This window comes from Syngnathoides biaculeatus, chromosome 10, assembly GCF_019802595.1.
Source record: "Syngnathoides biaculeatus isolate LvHL_M chromosome 10, ASM1980259v1, whole genome shotgun sequence".
NCBI classification, from domain to species: Eukaryota; Metazoa; Chordata; class Actinopteri; order Syngnathiformes; family Syngnathidae; genus Syngnathoides; species Syngnathoides biaculeatus.
In genome coordinates this window covers 21,790,615-21,811,017 of record NC_084649.1, presented here as the reverse complement: position 1 = coordinate 21,811,017, position 20,403 = coordinate 21,790,615, and the positions used below count along the sequence as shown (strand labels likewise).

General features: G+C 44.5%; 1 protein-coding gene, 1 long non-coding RNA gene and 1 other non-coding gene across 9 annotated transcripts in view; 1 reads left to right on the top strand and 2 right to left on the bottom strand.

Annotated features, from left to right (window-relative positions):
* necab3 (N-terminal EF-hand calcium binding protein 3) overlaps window positions 1-20,403 on the top strand; it is a 28,821-nt gene that overhangs the window by 920 nt on the left and 7,498 nt on the right. For 3 of the 6 annotated variants that reach the window (XM_061833274.1, XM_061833273.1, XM_061833278.1), the window contains exons 1-5: window positions 10,972-11,260; window positions 13,366-13,474; window positions 16,070-16,095; window positions 16,500-16,597; window positions 18,927-19,063. In XM_061833274.1, coding sequence (XP_061689258.1) covers window positions 11,062-11,260; window positions 13,366-13,474; window positions 16,070-16,095; window positions 16,500-16,597; window positions 18,927-19,063 — 569 coding nt within the window. In that variant the 5' untranslated portion in view covers window positions 10,972-11,061. Of the gene's footprint in view, window positions 1-110; window positions 362-3,874; window positions 3,900-10,971; window positions 11,261-12,581; window positions 12,704-13,365; window positions 13,475-16,069; window positions 16,096-16,499; window positions 16,598-18,926; window positions 19,064-20,403 lie in introns of those variants that run through there. The other 3 variants (XM_061833275.1, XM_061833276.1, XM_061833277.1) reach the window with 2 other exon arrangements.
* On the bottom strand, window positions 10,837-10,909 carry trnat-ggu (transfer RNA threonine (anticodon GGU)). Its single transcript has one exon. It is a non-coding gene; the product is annotated as a tRNA-Thr (tRNA).
* On the bottom strand, window positions 12,379-13,457 carry LOC133507811 (uncharacterized). 2 transcript variants are annotated; one of them, XR_009796911.1, is made up of 2 exons: window positions 13,404-13,457; window positions 12,379-12,870 (listed from the first exon to the last, which is right to left on the bottom strand). It is a non-coding gene; the product is annotated as an uncharacterized LOC133507811 (long non-coding RNA). The 2 variants fall into 2 exon arrangements; XR_009796910.1 differs by lacking the exon at window positions 13,404-13,457 and adding an exon at window positions 12,949-13,293.

Below are 20,403 nucleotides of genomic sequence, written 5' to 3'. Positions count from 1 at the left end.
TTGTGATATTTTCACAATACCATTTTTTAAATCCAAAAAAATTGTTACTTTAAAATTGTAAAATGCAATGTTTCTCCCCAACTTTAACCGGCCAATCCCACCTTCTCCAGCAGGGGGCGCTCGCACTTAAAAGTTGCATCTCACCTGCGCACCTGACACAAAAACCTCCGCGCACGCCACGTCGCCCGCATCCCCAGTCTTCTCGAGCCCCGAGGAGATTTGTTCATTCGGAGTGGAAAGCATGTTGGCCTGCACGGAAATGATCACCATGTGCCTGCAGTCGGCGAAGAGCGAGCACGCTCGGACCCAGCGGGAGCAGCAGCAGAGCAGGGGCGGCCGAGGGCTCAGCATCCTTCATGATGTGAGTGCAGCGTCCAGCAATATTTGTCACTTTTGATTGTGGTTTGCGGGATGCGAGCGCGAGAGGGATGCTTTCAATCTTTGAGTGGTGCTGGATGTGTTTCTGCGGTGGACTTGCTTTTGTGATGATGCAGTGACAAGGGGGTGGGGGGGGGGTGCGAGGTGGTTCGACACTTTTGCAGCGTGTGCTGTCATTCGTCTTGTGCGGTTGAAGTGCGTGGACTCATGTGTGTGTTTGAGATTCCCGTGTTTATTGTGTGCATATTTTGGCTGCGTTGTCAACAGACGAAAAGGTCTGTGGATGTGTGTGTGTGTGCACGAGTGAGACTGTAAATATTGTCATTTATTCAAGTAATTTCATTCGCAAGCTGTTTTCAAACTAAAGCGCCTCCAACTATTGGAGACCAATTCCTTGTGTGTTTTTGACATTCTTTGGAAAATAAACTAAATACTTCTGAGGTCCCGGGTTCAATCCCGGACCCGCCTGTGTGGAGTTTTTATGATCTCCCCGTGCCTGCGTTGGTTTCCTCCGGGCACTCCGGTTTCCTCACGCATTCCAAAAATATGCAACAATAATTGAACTTTCAAAATTGCCCCTAGGTGTGATTGTGAGTGCGACTGTTGTCTGTCTTCATGTGCCCTGCGATTGGCTGGCAACCAGTTCAGGGTGTACCTCGCCTCCTGCCTGTTGACAGCTGGGATAGGCTCCAGCACGCCCCGTGACCCTCGCGAGGATAAGCGGCAAAGAAAATGGATGGATGGATGGCAAATAAAGGTGATTGTGATTCTGACTCTGATTCTGGACTGTTCTGTATACTTTACTAGGAAAGCCACCCCGTGTCTTAGAAGAGGTTTCTGATCTCATCTGAGCTGGTTTTATCGGTTCACGCACATAGAATCGATAGGACAGCTCTCGCCTGAGGACTAAATAGTCAATTTAGTCTATGTGTATCAATGAAAGGAAGGCGAAACATGTTCTTAGACAACCATAACAGTCCAGTTGCGATTGATTCACTCTACTTATAAAGTGTGTGTGTGGCACTTTGTATTGACATTCTTAGAGAGGTATTGATTGGTTTATGATCATGTATTAGTGTAGAACTGCATCTAAGAGCTGTTTGTAATATTTTGCCCCTGTCTTGTAGCTAAGTAAGGGAAGTGCAAAAGAAAGGAAAAATCTTTTTTTCATGGACAGCCCTGCAAAATATCACAACAGAGACCTCAGTCTGTTGAGCAACTGAGGTTCTATGTCAAGCAAGAATGGGAACATTCCAACTACAAAGCTTCAACAATTTGTGTCTTCAGTTCCCAAATGCTTGTTGAGTGTTGTGAAAAGGAAAAGTGATGCAAGTATCTCCCTTTCCCTGCTTTTTTGGGGAACATGTTGCAGGGATCAAAATCAAAACGAGTGAATGTTTAAGGTCGATCAGTTTGAAAATCATGTGTCTTTTCTTCGTAGTGTTCAATTGAAAATAGGTTGTGACCAGTTCAGGGCGTACCCCGCCTCCTGCCCGTTGTGAGCTGGGATAGGCTCCAGCACTCCCACGACCCTGATGAGGATAAGCAGCTAAGGAAATGTATGGATGGAATCCTACTACGCAACCCCCCCCCCACCCGACTTGCCGTATGCCGGCGCAGTACAAGAGGCCATGTGGCACTCTGTGATGCAGCATTGACCTTTTCGCGTCACACCATAAAAAGCTGCATTATCATCCTCTGACACCAGCGGGGATGAGCCTGTACTTTAAAATGTGCTTTCTCCTCAGTCGGCCGAGAAAGAGAGAAAAGGGGTCGATTTACAGTACTACGCAGCCGCAAAAGGAGAGTAGCGCTTTCATTTCATATCATTTAGCCAGCGAGCGAAGCTGGCGAGAAGCGCCTTGACAAGACAGGGCCAAAGGGTCAACCTTGACGTTGTAGAAAGAAAAACCGAAGGCAGCATCTATCCTTGTATTTACATGACAGTCTTGACGTCTCCCAAAGAAGCAAAATCGACACGTAGAATGCCTCGTTTGTGTCCATGAAAGACTCTTCTGGTGGACAGCGGTGGGCGGATCGATCCAAATACTGTATCGATATTGACACCAACGTTGGTATTGAGAGTGTTACGCATCTAATGACATGGATGCTTACGTATGTCCCATATAATGACTGTCTGAAAACTTGGGATCAACCCCCGACTATATATCCAGCCATCCATTTTCTTTGCCGCTTATCCTCGCAAGGGTCACGGTAGTGCTGGGGCCTATCCCAGCTGTCAACGGGCAGGGGGCCTTGAACTAGTTGCCAGCCAGTCGCAGGGCACATCGAGACAAACAGCCACAATCGCAATCACACCTTGGGATTTTGGCCCAGTCCTCCACACAGATGTTCTCAAGATCAGACAAGTTTCTGGGCTGTCGTTGAGAAACACAGAGTTTCAGCTCCCTTCAAAGATTTTCTGTTGGGTTTTGGTCTGGAGACTGGCTAGGCCACACCAGAACCTTGATATGGTTCTTACGGAGCCAGTTCTTGGTTTTCCTGACTGTGTCTGTGACTTCGGGTCATTGTCATGTTGAAAGACCCAGCCACGACCCATCTTCAATGCTCTGACTGAGGGAAAGAGGTTGTTCCCCAAAATCTCACGATACACGGCTGCGGTCATCCCACCCTTAATACAGTGCAGTTGTCCTGTCCCATGTGCAGAAAAACACCCCCAAAGTGTGATGCTACCACAATTTTGTCTCTGGTGTCTCTGGACAGCTCTTTGGTCTTGGCCACGTTACAAGTTTGAGTCTTACTGATTGTACGGGGTGGACAGTTGTCTTTATGTAGCTACCGACCTCACACAAGTGCATCTCATTCAGGATAATACACGGAGTGGAGGTGGACTTTTAAAGGCGGACTAACAGGTCTTTGAGAATCAGAATTCTAGCTGATAGACAGGTGTTCAAATACTTATTTGCAGCTGTATTGCACAAATAAATCATGAAAAAAAAAAATCATACATTGTGATTTCTGGAATTTTCTTTGGACATGCACCTACCATGAAAATTTCAGAACTCTCCATGATTTCCAAGTGGGAGAACTTGCAATATAGCAGGGTGTTCAAATACTTATTTTCTTCACTGTATATATACACACATCAACTTCCTTTTCCCCCGTTACTCTGACACCAAGACATCCATCCATTTTGAGTTTTCAAAGTCTGAAAAATATGATTTATCTGTGTACACGTAAGAGTAGGAGTCCGTGAAAGCAACCGTATTTCTTTGAATGTGACTCACCGCTGCGTGTCGAGGTCGTTTTCCCACAAAAGGGCCTGAAGCGGATCAGACCTTGGACATGAAGATATTGGCCTCTTTTTCGCGTCTTTCGCATGCAAAAAAAAAAAAAATGTCATCGCTGCTCACAATGAAGAACTATTGCGTCACCACAGTTATGAAAACAGTAATAATGAGTACGCAGTTGTTCAGTTGAATGCTTCAGTGATGCCGGGCTTTGATTCATTCTGTCCTTTCTCTCTCGCTTTCAGATATTCCGCCGGGCAGACAAAAATGGTGAGTGAACATTTGATGTTGAATGAATAACAATCTGTCCCGACACTTGTGTGTCCTTCCCCTCCCCCACGCTCTTGCTTTATTAACATGATTTAAGACTACTTTGGGTTGAAGATAAAGTGAGCCCCGTCACGCTCTGGGAGTTTTAATACCGCTCGAGCTGACAGGTTGTAATTCACGCTTTAAAATGTGGGGGGGTAGGGGGGGGATATAACTTCTGAATTTGATATAATAGAGGGGTGTTGTTAACAACCCTGCCAAGTTTGAATGATTAAAAAAATGATAAAGTGTATAAAATGAGGCTTTAAATCCTGAACTATCAAGATATTATCACTTTTCCACTTATTATTTTTCTAGTTTCATTGAAAGTGATTCAAACACACTTTTAAAATACATTAATCCATCATCACGATTATCTTGATTTTTTTTTTTTTTTTCCCGCTCGTGTTAGCGGCTCCCTTTTTCTGGACGAAGTTGCTACGGTTGCACAGTCACTGCTCTGTCGCCCAGAGAAAAAAAATCAGATTTCTCTGCATTTAAAGGTCAAGTTTCATGAAATGGATAATTTTTGAATGTTATTAATGAAAAAACAGCAGCCAGTATGGACCCATTCGTTTTCCCACCACAAAACATGATTTTGACATGCGCAGCTTTTTGTAACTCCCGCCGTGGAAATCCTCTCGAGGGATTTGTTTTCGACAAGAAGCAGGAAGTGACGTTGTAGGCAGGTGCGTGCTCAAGCGGACTCGTTTGTTTACTACTACTAGTTTTACCTGCGGGAAGACAGCTCGTTGTTCCTCCGTGTTAGCCAAAATACCGGCTCGTTGCATTGCTGGATATTGCTCGAACACAGGGGAGGATGGATTTACCCTTCGTAAGTTTCCAAGAGACCCGGTTCGTTGCGAAAAACGGATTGCAAGGGTGCTTCGTGGGTTCCACGTGACAGGTAGGTGTGTATACAGCTACTAAAAAAAAAAAATAAGAGTTTGGGGCAGACCCTGTAATCCGTCTCTCAGAACGTAACAAAAGATCCGCGTACGTATGACAGGGTGCTAAATGTGTCGATGTGCTCGTCGGACAGCTTCCACGTCGGGCTTGCCGGTGAAGGCTGCCGCGTCGGATCGCCGGCGAAGGCGTCGTGCCTCGCGGACGAGCACGGCTTCGGCCAGGCTGGCTCATACATCCTGTCTGGGAGTCTGTCGCCGCCGCGGCAGTATGTATGAGCCAGCCTGGCTGATGCCATGCTCGTCTGCGAGGCACAATGCGGCAGCCTTCGCCGGCTTTGGCGCCGCGTCCGATGGTCACAGCTTTGCCGCCGCGTCCGCCGGTCACGCTTCGGCCGGGGTTGCTCATTTTCAGCGCCGAGGTGGCTTAGTCGGGCCGCTTTATGCAGTTGTCGTCGCATGTGCCTGAGTGCGCCATTGCCGCCAGGGTTGTTCATAGCCGCAGCCCTCCGCGATGAACAACACCGCCACCAACAATAACGCACTCAGCCACGAACGACGGCAACGCCATAAAGCGACCCGGCTCGGCGCCGCGATGAGCCGCCCCCGATTTTTTCGTGTAGACATTGAAGTGAATAATGTTATATGTATTTTTCATTTCTATATCTATTTTAGAATGTTCATAGGGATGACACTTGCCCTTTAAGAAGTATAGAAACAATGAAGCTACAGCCTTTATATTTTCTGCCCGTCAAAAAATGAATGCATGGATCCGTGAGAATGATTGACCAATCAGTGAGCGTCATTTTCTGAACTCCGCCCATGCTGCCCAGAGCTGCTATCCTTTACCCACAAACAAAGAGAGCCTCTGAATTGCGAGTGTATAATCCGTAATTGTATCCGATTCAGAAATATAGTGCTTCGATGTGGCTGGGGAACGTGTAATGGAGACGAGCGCGATCCAGAGAGATTATTGGGAGGATATCGAGCGCGCTTTACCCCCCCAAAGAGTAATTTAGATAAATGCAAACAGTGGATTAAGGCTCGTGGCCGACCTCACGACCAGCTGAACGTATCGAAGATAAATCAGCACAAAGCCATTTGTTCCAAGGTAAAGTATTCAATGAGTCGGTGTAACGTTTATAAAGGACGGAGGAAGCTCTACCTGAGCCGGGCGAAAACTCAAAGCCTCCGGCCGCACCTCGGCTGTGCTCTCAAGCGTTCTCCTCCGTGATGAAACACATCACGTGAATACAAATAGTTTGGGCCGACATTCACGTATCTTCAGACCGATAGAGGACACGCATACTGCCATAATTGATGTCATTAAATTATCCACTATGAACGTAGAAATCGTTTCGAGTCGACATGTTTATGTAGCGTAAAAATGCTAATTTACCCTGCTTGAACAATAGGCATCAGAAATCTTATCGTATTCGATGTCTAACATTAGTTTATGAGGTGGTTGATTCTTTCGCATGAATAGAAACTTTTAACTGGCTTTCTTGTTTGGGAAACCTTGACATTATGAATGCATCTCTGTTGAATGAATTCTTCTTCTTTTCCTTTCGGCTTGTCCCGTTAGGGGTCGCCACAGCGTGTCATCTTTTGCCATCTGAGCCTATCTCCTGCATCTTCCTCTCTAACCCCAACTGCCCTCATGTCTTCCCTCACCATAAACCTTCTCTTTGGTCTTCCTCTCGCTCTTTTTGCCTGGGAGCTCCATCCTCAGCATCCTTCTACCAATATACTCACTCTCTCGCCTCTGAACATGTCCAAACCATCGAAGTCTGCTCTCTCGAATCTTGTCTCCAAAACATCCAGCTTTGGCTGTCCCTCTAATGAGCTCATTTCTAATCCTATCCAACCTGCTCACTCCGAAGGAGAACCTCAACATCTTCATTTCTGCCACCTCCAGTTCAGCTTCCTGTTGTTTCTTCAGTGCCACCGTCTCTAATCCGTACATCATGGCCGGCCTCACCGCTGTTTTGTAAACTTTGCCCTTCATCCTAGCAGACACTCTTCTGTCACATAACACACCAGACACCTTTCGCCAGCTGTTCCAACCTGCTTGGACCCGTTTCTTCACTTCCTGACCACACTCTCCATTGCTCTGGATTGTTGACCCCAAGTATTTGAAGTCGTCGACCCTCGCTATCTCTTCTCCCTGTAGCCTCACTCTTCCCCCTCCACTTTTCTCATTCACGCACATATATTCTGTTTTACTTCGGCTAATCTTCATTCCTCTCCTTTCCAGCTCATGTCTCCATCTTTCCAATTGTTCCTCTGCATGCTCCCTGCTTTCACTGCAGATCACAATATCATCTGCGAACATCATGGTCCAAGGGGTTTCCAGTCTAACCTCATCTGTCAGCCTATCCATTACCACTGCAAACAGGCAGGGGCTCAGAGCTGATCCCTGATGGAGTCCCACCTCCGCCTTAAATTCCTCTGTCACACCTAAGGCACACCTCACCATTGTTCTGCTGCCATCATACATGTCCTGTACTATTTTAACATACATCTCTGCCACACCAGACTTACGCATGCAGTACCACAGTTCCTCTCTTGGTACTCTGTCATAGGCTTTCTCTAGGTCCACAAAGACGCAATGTAGCTCCTTCTGACCTTCTCTGTACTTTTCCACTAGGATCCTCAAGGCAAATAATGCATCTGTGGTACTCTTTCTAGGCATGAAACCATAGTGTTGCTCGCAGATACTTACTTCTGTCCTGAGTCTAGCCTCCGCTACTCTTTCCCATAACTTCATTGTGTGGCTCATCAACTTTATTCCTCTATAGTTCCCACAGCTCTGAACATCCCCTTTGTTCTTAAAAATGGGAACTAGAACACTTTTCCTCCATTCTTCAGGCATCTTTTCGCCCGCTAGTATTCTGTTGAATAAGTTGGTCAAAAACTCCACAGCCATCTCTCCAAATTGCTTCCATACCTCTACCGGTATATCATCAGGACCAACTGCCTTTCCATTTTTCATCCTTTGTAGTGCCTTTCTGACTTCCCCCTTAGTAATCATTTCCACTTCCTGGTCCTTCACTCTTACCTCTTCAACTCTTCCTTCTCTCTCATTTTCTTCATTCATCAACTTCTCAAAGTATTCTTTCCATCTATTTAGCACACTACTGGCACCAGTCAACACATTTCCATCTCTATCCTTAATCACCCTAACCTGCTGCACATCCTTCCCATCTCTATCCCTCTGTCTGGCCAACCTGTAGAGATCCTTTTCTCCTTCTTTCGTGTCCAACCTGGTGTACATGTCTTCATATGCCTCTTGTTTAGCCTTTGCCTCCTCTACCTTTGCCCAACGTCGCATCTCGATGTACTCCTTTCGCCTCTCCTCAGTCCTCTCAGTGTCCCACTTCTTCTTTGCAAATCTCTTTCCTTGTATGACTCCTTGTATTTGGGGTTCCACCACCAAGTCTCCTTCTCCCCTTTCATACCAAAAGACACACCAAGTACTCCCCTGCCTGTCTCTCTGATTACCTTGGCTGTCGTTGTCCAGTCTTCCGGGAGCTTCTGCTGTCCATCGAGAGCCTGTCTTACTCTGTTGAAAGACTGAATTAATTAATTAATATTATATATAATCTAATATTTTATATATATATAATATATTATTATATATATTTTGATCGCTAGCTCGGGGTGCGTAACAACAGTATCTAATTAGGCGTGGCTTAGGCGCCCCGCGCAGATCTATGGATGGTTTTCGTGTCTTGCGTTAGTGGTTTTGCTTGGTCTACCAGTTGAGCATTTGTTACTGACTACACCAAGCGGTTTATTTGTTCTTCAGGGAATTTAAAAATGGCGGTATTGGCTTTCCTCGGGCTATATACATATACAATGTCTTTTTTTTTGTTTTGTTTTTCCCCCTGATAGTTCTCTGGTTGATGATTTTGGGTATCAGTTAAGTCTTCACAGAAAAAATCTAATGACATTCAACACTGTTTATTGAACAATCAGTGTCAAATGCAATGAGTTGCAAAATGACACCAAAAAAAATAAAATTCATGTCAACAGTCACATGGTGCCAACAACTTAGTTCATTTTCAGTCTCATCTATCTCTTATTGGTTAAAGTAACGCTCCTCTGTGGAATGAAATTGCCTGAAAATGTAATAATGCTGCGCACACCCTCCCCTATTTATTTACCGTCTGGGTCGTACAAGGTGCCAAAACAAATCAAGACGCGGCGGTCGTTGACGAGGGACGTCGCCACATTTCTCGGCGATGTCGTCGGGATGCTTAAAAAAAGGCACAAATTTCTGTGAGTCTTAACGGATTGTTACTAGCCGAGCTTTCCGCTTGGTTGCGAACTCGTGAAGATGATTCTAATTTAATGAAGTCATCTGGGCAAGGCACACTAGTAAACCGTGATGAGTTATGCTCCATATGAAAGTGTATCAGAACCACAACAGCTCTCAGGGTTTATCGAGCTCTGCCTTTGGCGTACAGAGACTGGCACAATTAAATGGTCTTCAGGGACCCTGAAAATACAAGATCCACGTGCTTGCAAAAATTGATTTTTTTTTTTTTTTACATCTATAGGCTCCCAAAAAAGGTAGTAAATCAATCCGAAGAATAATAAACAATATGATAATCTGCTCTGATTTATTGTCTTAAGTATTGAAGTAATTATTTTGTTAAAAATGTATAAATCACTTTGAACAGTGGGAATAACCTTTTCCAAAGGGCGGCCCTCATTGTGTCCTCATTTCGAGGCTTAATCACTTGGCTCTTGCTTGTATTGATCCCTAACAAACTTTGTGGACTTTTTCCTTTTATCCTAATGGGTAAGACGAAGAGTTATGGACCCGTCTTCGTCCACTTCACACGCGCGGGTTTCTCATGCATGATTCATTTGCAGAACTGGAATAGATTATGGGCAATAGCAATGAGGAAGTGCTCTTTTTTGTTGTTGTTTTTTTTTCTGATTACCACTGGGATCGTTGGCGTCGAACTCGCTCTCGGCTTTCTGAGTGAGCCGAGGCTGTTTATCTTGGTGAAATAAAAGCCTGCAGGGCTGTGAAATGAAATGGTTGCACGTTGCATCAAATTCGCCATCCCACCCAGAGAGGCTTAAAAAGCCTCCAAATGAGGAAAAAAAAAACAAGAAAGAAAGAAATAAAGAAAGGCAGGTGTTGACAAAGCGCTGAGGTGTGCGTCAGCCGCTAGCAAACAAGCTAATCCTCCACCTGGCGATGCATCTAAATTCTGCCTCCGCTTGCTTTGCCGTCTTTTGATACCATCTGGCCGCATCCATCAGAGGATCCGGCGGGCCCCTCGCTGCAGAAAGCTCTCGCTGTGTGGGGAAAATGTGTAAAAATACTCCAAAGTTGCACCATAATTTCATCCTGCAAAAGGTGCATCGACGCAGCTGGACTCTTCTCGGTTTTCGAAGATGTTTCGCCTTTGATCCAATATTATGCTCCACATTTTAGCTGTGAAGTCCTTCGATTTGTGTGTCTTGCCCTTGTGTCCCAGCTGCCAGCGGTCATTGAGTTTTGTTCGTGGCCGCTCATCCCGAAGAATGAGATAACCATTGGGGCATATGTAGCGCCTCTCTAGTATAAAATACTTCAATGAGGTAGCCACCTGAGTTGCTTTCTTACTCCAAAGTACGAAACTAATAAATTAACTCAATGTTAATTCCTCTAAATGTCTATTAGAATTTTACTCTTTACTTGCGCATTTAATTCTCTATCAAAAGTCTCTGAAATAATAATTCCCCTTATGAGTTAATATTAACCAAATTTAAATAACCAAGCTACCAAATAAACTCACCACTATTTTAACTTTCTTGCAGAGAGTCAAATAATAAACCTGGTTATGTAACAAAAAGTGTGAACATTTAATAACAAAATAGTAAGTTTCTTTTGGCTTGTCCCTTTCGGGGTCGCCACAGCGTGTCATCTCAGATGAATGCACGTAAATGTTTGGCACAATTTTTACACTGGATGCCCTTCCTGACGCAAGAGGCCCCAGTGGGATACGAACCCACAACCCCTGGTTTACCAAACCAGAGCTCTAACCACTGAGCTATGGGGCCTCATATTTAAAAACAAAATAAAGGATGGAAAAATCAAACATGTACACACAACAGTCAAAGTCAATTTAACAGGTGCACAATGCAATGCAGTGCTTTGATTGACAATATCGACCCACGTGCCTTAGAGAAACACCGCGCAATGCAATTTAAATATGTACCGGGTGATTATAGTCAGCGTTGTGTTAAATTATGTTTATTATAACAACGAAAGGGGTGTAGATTATTATTTTCATTTTTGTTACCGACAGGGAGAGAGAGCGGTTCGACCGGTACGAGTCCCAAGTGGAGCCCGCACCTTTTTCTCCACTTCTACGGCTAACATTTTAAACTCAACTCACGAAACAGCTAGCGGTGCGGTAACTCGTTTTTGCAAACTTATTATAATGAAACAGAAAATACAGATTTTGGAGACGTGCATTGCATTCACACACGAGTATTGTGCTTTGCTGCTAGATCGGCTGTGGTAATACGAGACAGCCAGTTGTCGCCGTTTGGTTGCTAACTGCGCCGTTTTCTTGCACTGGTTCTTGATCACAGCTGGCAGTCGAAAGAAAGACGCTTTACAACAACCGATAACATCGCAGTGTGCCCCCATTCGTACGCCTTTCTGAAATGATTCCTGGTTTCTTATGTGTGTTTATGTGAATTCAGCAAATCAAGATGGCGCCCGCGGTCTAAATCGGAAGCTGTGTGACGTCAGTCGAACACAGTCTATAGAGGCAGAACACTGCCAAATTTGGCCATTTGAAATATACTCATGCCACTGTAAAAAAAAAAAAAAAAGATGACTGGACAGAGAGAGTTGACATTAAAGCCTTCATATTTCTTATCCTTTGAGGAAAGGCGCCTGGCGTACAAACTGTGACAAACATATCATGTCAGTGACTCATCGCAGCGAGCCCTGACAGAGAAAAGCCGGGAGTCACTTCTCCTGCATATTATTCAATCAAATTTCAGCTCACCATTTAGTTTTCCTTCCTATTACCTGATCATTTCAATTCATTTTTTTTAAAAACTCTTCAACTCGTCACCTTGTTTTCGTCTTTGTTTTATAATATTTGTTTGAATTTGGGGTGTTTAAATGGTTCCGTCCTTCTGCTTGTTCACGTTCCGTCGAACCCGTTGGCTCTCGCGTGTGTTTGCGTTTATACATTTGCACGACCGTGTTGTTTTGCAGTCATCATTTAAGCCGTGTTTAAATGCAAATTGGAAGGTAAAGTATTCAGGTCGTGTCGCAATCATGAAGAAGGTGAAGTCAGCATAAAAAAAAAAAAAAACAACTGCACTGCGACAAGGTACTTTCTAATCGTATTTCTACAGAGAGTTATGGATTTATATCTAAATGTAAGTAAAACATGAACGTTCTGATGGGATAGTACGACCCAAAATAAACTTTATTAATTATACACACAAGGACAGAAGCCCTATTGTAACGTTCCTGCCATAATGAATGCCATACAAGTATCAAAAGTAAACCTCTACGTAATAAAACTAGAGTAAAGTCAAAATACTATCCTCCTGAAGAAGCACAACAGCCGTAACGCCGAGCACCCCAAAGAGACGTAACGACGGCCTGACGGAGGGGAACGGGGGGCCGAAGCGATGCGCCCGGACGTCTCCTCGGTGCTGAGTTAATTACAAGCGTTGTCAGTGCGTCTTCGGCGGAACAGATGGCGCCCTTGAGCCTTCTGGCTTCGCTGAATCAGTCGAGCGGAGCTCCGTGACAGGGTCGTTACGAGGGCAGGCGCCTCGATGGGTCGGGAGCAGAAGTGCTGCGAAGCCAAATGAAAACAAGTAATGATCCCCCCGCCTGCATTTTCTTTCCCTCGGCTGTCAGTCTGCATCGGTACCCAACCAGATACATCCAAGGCTCATTTGTTTTCACCGCATCACTTCATTAAAAGTGAATGACTAGCCAGCGCCCTCAAATTGCGTTCAGTTTCCAGCTTCTAGCGTTGAATCTGCGAGACAGAGACAGAATGTCAGTGGGCACGGGACGCTTCCGTGCAGATGATGAGCCAAGCTATTGATCTTATTACTGCAGAAACATCGTCTCGTTTTCTGTCACAGCGAGGTGGATTCACAGTTGTGCTGAATTGAGAGGATAATTGGGAACGTTCCTGTCGAAAATGTGCCAACAGCAGGGAAAGCTACACAACCGTGTCAATCACTGGGAAAATATTGGACTCGCAGGGTTGATCGTGGACAAAAAAAAAAAAACAAAACAAAAAAAAACCGCAATGATTCGGTATTTTCTCAATGTCAGAAGAAAATGAACGCCCCTCACTGTTTGTTTCCTTGCTATAATCTGCTCCCCTGACAGCCGCAGGGAGGCATAAATTCAAAGTAATCTGTAAATCGAGATGATACGCAGTGACGGCGTTTTTTTTTTCCTAAATGTGACAACAGATGTCTCCCTGTTTTTCCCTCCTCTTTTTTTCCCGTTGTCTTCTCAGACGACGGCAAGCTGTCATTTGAAGAGTTCAACGCTTACTTCGCTGACGGTGTTTTGACAACGGCACAGCTGCAGGAGCTTTTCTACTCCGTCGACGGGCGGGAGAATAAGTGAGTTTCTTTTATTGGTTGATGCGCCCATACAAGGATGCATTGGAACAAGGACATGCATTCCTCACAAGTGCACATCCTAGCATAAGGATGCATTCTTACAACGCAGGGGTGTCAAACTCCTTTTTCCCACGGGGCACATCATAGTTATCCCCTCTTTTGGAGGCCCACGGCCTCTATTAACCCCTGGAAATAAACTATCACCAACAATTTGATGAATAAGCAGTTGGGTGCGGGGGGCTGGACCCAAATGCAGGATTCCGAGACGAGGTCATTATGCTAGGCGTGTTTTTATCCAAAGCTGAGGTCATACACGGTGTGAGCAGTCCGAGAAGGCAGAGGCACAACTACGCTAGGCTATAAGCAAAATCCAAAAACATGAAGCGAGGTCTGATGACTAGGAGGCAAACTTGAAAACATGAACTAAAATGGGACTAAACTATGGTGGCGCAGAATTGCTGTGACGAGGATAGCTCGCACTACAGTTTCTCTCGGTGGTGGAGATTCCTGCTCACTAACTCAAGGCAACGAACTGGCAAAAACTTTAACTTAAAGGCCTGTCTAATTACAATCCCAATGTCAAACAGCTGTGAGCGGTGACAGGTGTCGCCGCCCAGAGCAGTGGTGTGGCCAAGTCTTGCTCATGACAGCAGTTCTGAAATTAGAAGGCTAGAAGTACATGTTTTTCAACAATTACATTTCTTTTCTCCTGGCAAATAAAGATGTATTCTTAACATTAAAAGGGTTATGTCATTAAAAATGATACAGCCTGCAACGCAGGTGTCAAACTCCAGGCCCGGGTACCAGATCCGGCCTGCTGCGTGATTTTATGTGGCCCACGAAGGCAAGACATGTATATCAACTTCCGTGATTTTTGTGAAAATCTGTAAAAACATTTGTCATATAATAAAAGATAAAGTTGAGCTATTGCAAGCATTTACGTGTTACCAAACATAAACAATCATTGGGAAAACCCATTCCGCTTGATTTCTGAAAACGAGTTCATAAATTCCATGTGAGGGAAACCGTAATTACAATGTGGCCCACGACAAAAATGAGAGACATTACATAGAATTCTATAGAATTTGTACAGAACAACTTGTTCTATAGAACTTTGGCTGTGATTTTCTATAGAATTTCTACATGAACAATAGAAATTTCTTTAGAAAGTTCTTTAGAAATTCTTTAGAAATGTCCTATAGAATTTTTTTTTTAGCACGGTCCAAGGATACAAGGAGCGGCTGGACCACAAATAGTGAAAATTAGCAAATAAATTACGCTCATTATATTATGTTTTTTCGTTCTCTCTTCTCTCTCCCAAAACATATATATATATATTTTTTTTTTTTGATCACTGAAAAAAATGAGGAGTCAAAATCCACAAACTTGAATCTGCAGGTGTCGAACTGCGAGTAGTTAGGGATCCCCAAATGGATGGATAAACGGAGACACCGTTGAAAATGGATAAACTCTCCCAAGGAGCCACCAAAACAAGGCCACATTCTAATACGATTCACGCTCAGAGGGATGCATCCTAACAACGATAGATTCATGGGAAGGGTGGCAATTTTTTGCCTTATTGAGATAAAAGTCTCGAAACAGGCCACAATCAAGGAAATCACACTTTTTCGTTTAACACATAAAACAAAAGGCAAAAAAGATGTACCCTCTCATGGGCAGCGTCCAAAAACTGGGACGGGTATGTCATCAGTTTTGTCAAGTGGTACATCCTCGAGATATGTTTATTATTTAATTTTTATTCTAGAACGACACTTTACGCATTAATAATACTGATGGATTAGCATTTTGAAATCAAACTTTGGTTCCTGACATACTGACCTTTCTCCCTTTCTTCTCTTGGAAAACTCTCCATGTGTACTTGAGGCAGCCATGTTGGGTCAGGAAGTAAAGGGAAATAACTCCGTGCTAACTTTGACCGATGAGTTAACATCTCCTGATACCAAATTATGGCTTCAGGTTAAAACATTTCAACATTTTGATATACTGAAGGATATAATGCGTGAAAATCATGATGTCCCAAAAATGGGGCGCTGCCCAGGAATGGGTTAACAACAACACATGACAACGATACAACCCTAAAAAAATGAATTAAAAAGATATATTAGCAAAACGGGCAACACCCTGACAAGTATTATTTTACAAAGTGTTTTAAAAATGAACTTTGACTGATGAGTTATCGTCTCCTGATACCAAATTATGGCTTCAGATTAAAACATTTCAACATTTTGATATACTGAAGGAGATAATGCATGAAAATGCTGACGTCCCAAAAATGGGACGCTGCCCACAAATGGGTTAACAACAACACTTGACAACGATACAACCCTAAAAAAAATGAATTAAAAAGGTATATTAGCAAAACAGGCAACACCCTGGCAAGTATTATTTTACAAAGTGTTTTAAAAATGAAGTTGAGTTTGAGAAGGATGCGTTGAAATGCTTATTAACCCCAACAATGTTCACCTCGTGAAGTATGTTTACCTTAATAACTGACGCATTTAAGTCTTTTTTTTTTTTTTTTAATTATATTTTATTTTTTGGGTAACTAATCTGCTTTCTTGCTCTGCCCTGCAGCAATTTGGACACCGACAAGCTATCAGGTTGGTTTGTCGGCCTTGTGTTGACACACGGCCATCTTCATTTGGCGCATATATTATTTGTTCGGAATACGCTGTATGTATGTATGTATGTGGGGGGGGGGGGGGAGTGGGGGGGGGTGGCCTGGTTAAAGCCGGATAAACTAGGACGGAGGCTGGAAAATATCAGTAGCACCCAAAATAAAACGGCCGCTGCATTATTCATGGAACGGTGACGCTTCCGTTTTGACATCAACGCCCGTTGAGTGTCGCGCTAATGCGAGTTTGCGTCACGTCTTCCAATTAATGCCCTCGTTCAAGGCGCGCCTGAATTTCTAATCCGTGACTCTCTGGCCACAACATTAAGTAGGCCTCCTGTTGCGTTCCGATGCAAAACCAACGGCGTGACACTTTTCTCCTGTGCGTAGATTATTTTTCCCAGCACCTCGGGGAGTACGTGAACGTCCTCTCAGCTTTGGAGAAGCTCAATGTGGCCGTTTTAAAGGCCATGTATAAAACTAAAGAGGTAAGCGTTCATTGGGTCACTGTACTTTTATATTAAAGCTGTCAATTGATTCATTTTTTTTTGGAGTTAGATTCACCACACTTTTCAATTTGAATGAATCACAATCAATCACAGGCACCAAATATGGCACATTTTTGCTTTGAGATGGTATTTTAAATTTATTGTGCTTCGATGAAATGTGAGTGCAGTGGTGGACTATATATGATAAATTTCCTCTGCCCCCCCCCACCACCAAAACAGGGAACTTTGGAAGTAAAATTCACATCATACAATAATTGCAATAATAATAATGTTAATGATATACCTATAACTTCATTTTGTCTCAGCGGCACAGTGGTTCAGTTGTTGGCCTCACAGTTCTGAGGTCCCGGGTTCAATCCTGGACCCGCCTGCGTGGAGTTGACATGTTCTCCTTGTGCCTGTGTGGGTTTTCTCTGGGTACTCCAGTTTCCTCCCACATCCCAAAAATATGCAAAATTATTTGGACACTAAATTGCCCCTAGGTGTGATTGTGAGTGCGGCTGTTTGTCTCCATGTTGCCTGCGATCGGCTGGAGAATTGTTCAGGGTGCACCCCGCCTCCTGCCCGTTGACAGCTGAGATGGGCTCCAGCACTCCCCGCGACCCTCGTGAGGATAAGCGGTGAAGAAAATGGATGGATGATTAGTCTTATTGACACGGTAATTCAATTGGAAAGTGTTGGCCTCACAGTTCTGAGGTCCCACCTGTGTGGAGTTTGCATGTTCTCTGGGATAGACTCCAGCACTCCCCGCGGCCCTTGTGAGGATAAGCAGCGAAGACAATGGATGGATGGATGATTAAAAATGTTTTTTTTTTTAACATTAGCGTGACTTTTTTAGAGTTACATTTTCTTCCTTATTGGCTAGGAAAGAATAGAAACAGATACTTGGGTTTGATTTTTCAAATAGCATTAGCCTAATAGCATTGATTCCTAAATTGTAATTGGACGTTTTTACAAAACATGAAGAATAATTTGAGCAAGTACAATTTTTAAAAAAATTCATTTTGTAATAGGAAGTTAGTCATAGCTTGGGAAATTATGCTGTGACACAAACTTCTTCTTATTCTCTTTTCGGTTTGTCCCGTTAGGCGTCGCCACAGCGTGTCATCTCAGATGAACGCATATTTGTTTGCCGCAGTTTCACGCCGGATGCCCTTGCGGACGCAACCTCTCTCCATTTTAGCCGGGGAGAGAGCACCTGGTATTCCCAGGCCGTCTCCCATCCGAGTACTAACCAGGGCCAAATCCGCTAAGCCTCTGAGATCTGACGACATCGGGCGTTCTCAGGGTAGCGTGGCCGTAAGCTAAGCTATGAGGCTAACGATATGATTCATTTTCTGCTGTTGTGGAGCTTTGATTGCCTGAAAAAAAAAAAAAATCTATTTCCGCCAAGGGTAGCAAAAGTGAAACAAAAATGTCTTTGTAACATTTATCCATACCTTCTTCCCCCAAGTGAATGGGCTTCTTGACCTCACACAACGACCTCAGTACAGTTTAAGCCGTGACCCGTGAGTCAAGTTGGCTCATTAGAGGAGACAAGCGGAGGGAGAATGTAGCGCCGCGTCACGACGCGAGCCGCCTTAATTAGCTCGCCTTCCTTCCGTTTTAAAGCAGACCAGTTGCGGGCAAGATCCTCAGAGGGTCCGGAGCTGCTGCGCTGTTGCAAAACATGTCAGCGGGATTTTTTTTTTTTTCCAAGCGGCGTTTGTGTTGAGCGACGAGGGCACCAATTAGTGTCGCTATTAAAAGCCTGTCAGAGACGTATGACTTTATGAGTCGTTCGTGCTGAGAAAATGGAACGTGATTTATTTATTTATTTATTTATTTTAACTCTGTGTTGTGTCCAAAAAGTAGTCAAACTCCCTACTTAAGATTACAGATTACTGTACGGAGTACTGATTCAACTCCTGTACTTACTGTAAGTGTATATTTGAACATAGTTGAAGAAAAGGTGCAAAGACAGACAACTATTATTCGGTGTCGAGCCCGAGTTCACGTTAGCTACACCGCGTAAAGAACTCGAGCGCTTTCATTGGCGTCAGCGGTGGTTCATCCGTCCATTTTCCAAGCCGCTTATCCTCGCAAGGGTCGCGGGGGAGCGCAATTGCGAGTTTGGCCACGCCGCGGAAGAGATATACGGTGTTTTACGTCATGCGTGGCCTAAAACGTAAAACAAGTTGTGGAAAAAAATAGCATACTGACATAAAGTACAAATATGTATTTGTATTTCGTTACTTTCTTAGGAAAGGAGTGTGGGCGACGTTCCTGTTTGTAGCGTCACCCATCTGCCGTGTGCGTACTTTTTCAGGAGTACCAGGATTCCAGCGTACTGGGCCAGTTCGTGACCCGGTTCGTGCTGCGAGAGACGTCCGCTCAGTTGCAGTCGTTGCAGAACTCGCTGCAATGCGCCACGGAGGCTGTGGACGAGGAGAGCGCCCCTGCTATGTCAGTACCAGTTCTGTAGTCATTCCATCCATCCATCCATCCATGTTCTGAGCCGCTTATCCTCACAAGGGTCGCGGGGAGTCCTGGAGCCTATCCCAGCTGTCAACGGGCAGGAGGCGGGGTAAACACTGAACTGGTTGCCAGCCAATCGCAGGGTACATCGAGACAAACAGCCACAATCCCAATCACACCTAGGGGCAATTTAGAGTGTCCAATTAATGTCGCATGTTTTTGGGATGAAACTGGAGTGCCCGGAGAAAACCCACGCAGGCACGAGGAGAACATGCAAACTCCAGACAGGCGGGTCCGGGATTGAACCCCGGGACTTCAGAACTGTGAGGTCAGCGCTTTACCAACTGAGCCACTGTGTTGCCCATTCCATCTATTATTTTCATTATTTATTATTATCATTTTTTTTAATACCACCCGTCAAGTTTAGTAACACTCGAAAGGTGAAGTTAGGCCGAACCGACTGACGCTCATAAAAAGTCTGTTTTTTTTTAAACTTAACAAAACAAGGATCTAGAGTGATGGCACGCTGTGTCAGCTGGTAAAAGCGTTGGCCTCACATTCTGAGGTCCCGGGTTCAATTCCAACCCCGCCTGTGTGGAGTTTGCAAGTTCTCCCCGTGCCTGCGTGGGTTTCCTCCGGTTTCCTCGCACATTCCAAAAACATGCAAAATTAATTGGACACTCTAAATTGCCCCTAGGTGCAATTGTGAGTGCGGCTGTTTGTCTCTTTGTGCCCTGCGATTGGCCGGCAACCAGTTCAGGGTGTAACCCCGCCTCCTGCCTGTTGACAGCTGGGATAGGCCCCAGCACTCCCTGCGACCCTCGTGAGGATAAGGGGATAACAAAATTGATGGATGGATCTAGAGTTGTAGAAAATCTTCTAAATTTGAAAAAAAAAAAGATCCCAATTCACAAATTTACCTACCGATTGTAAAAATAAATTTGAATGTGGTTATAAATCAGATGGGTACTTAATTTCCTACATTGTGGTGAATCTTATTTATTTGTGAATGTTTTAGCTCATCGGCGTGTTCTGCATCTACTGCATTTGTTTCGAAAGAACCGGCATGCTGAAGGACCGAAAGAAGTGTACAAAATACTCAAAAGGTTCCCACATAGACGGTACCGTGTCAAATTCAAAAGGCAAGAAACCCACCCCTGCTATTAGAAAGGCGTCGGCAAAGATGGCGAGGAGCCTCGGCTAATGATTTCCACCTCGGACAGCTCTTCTTTCAACTCGCGTCGCCTCGGAACGGCACAATGTGCGCGTTTCCAGTTCAAACGCACGTCTCGCTAATGGGCCGGACGCGGGAGGCTGGATTTTGTGTG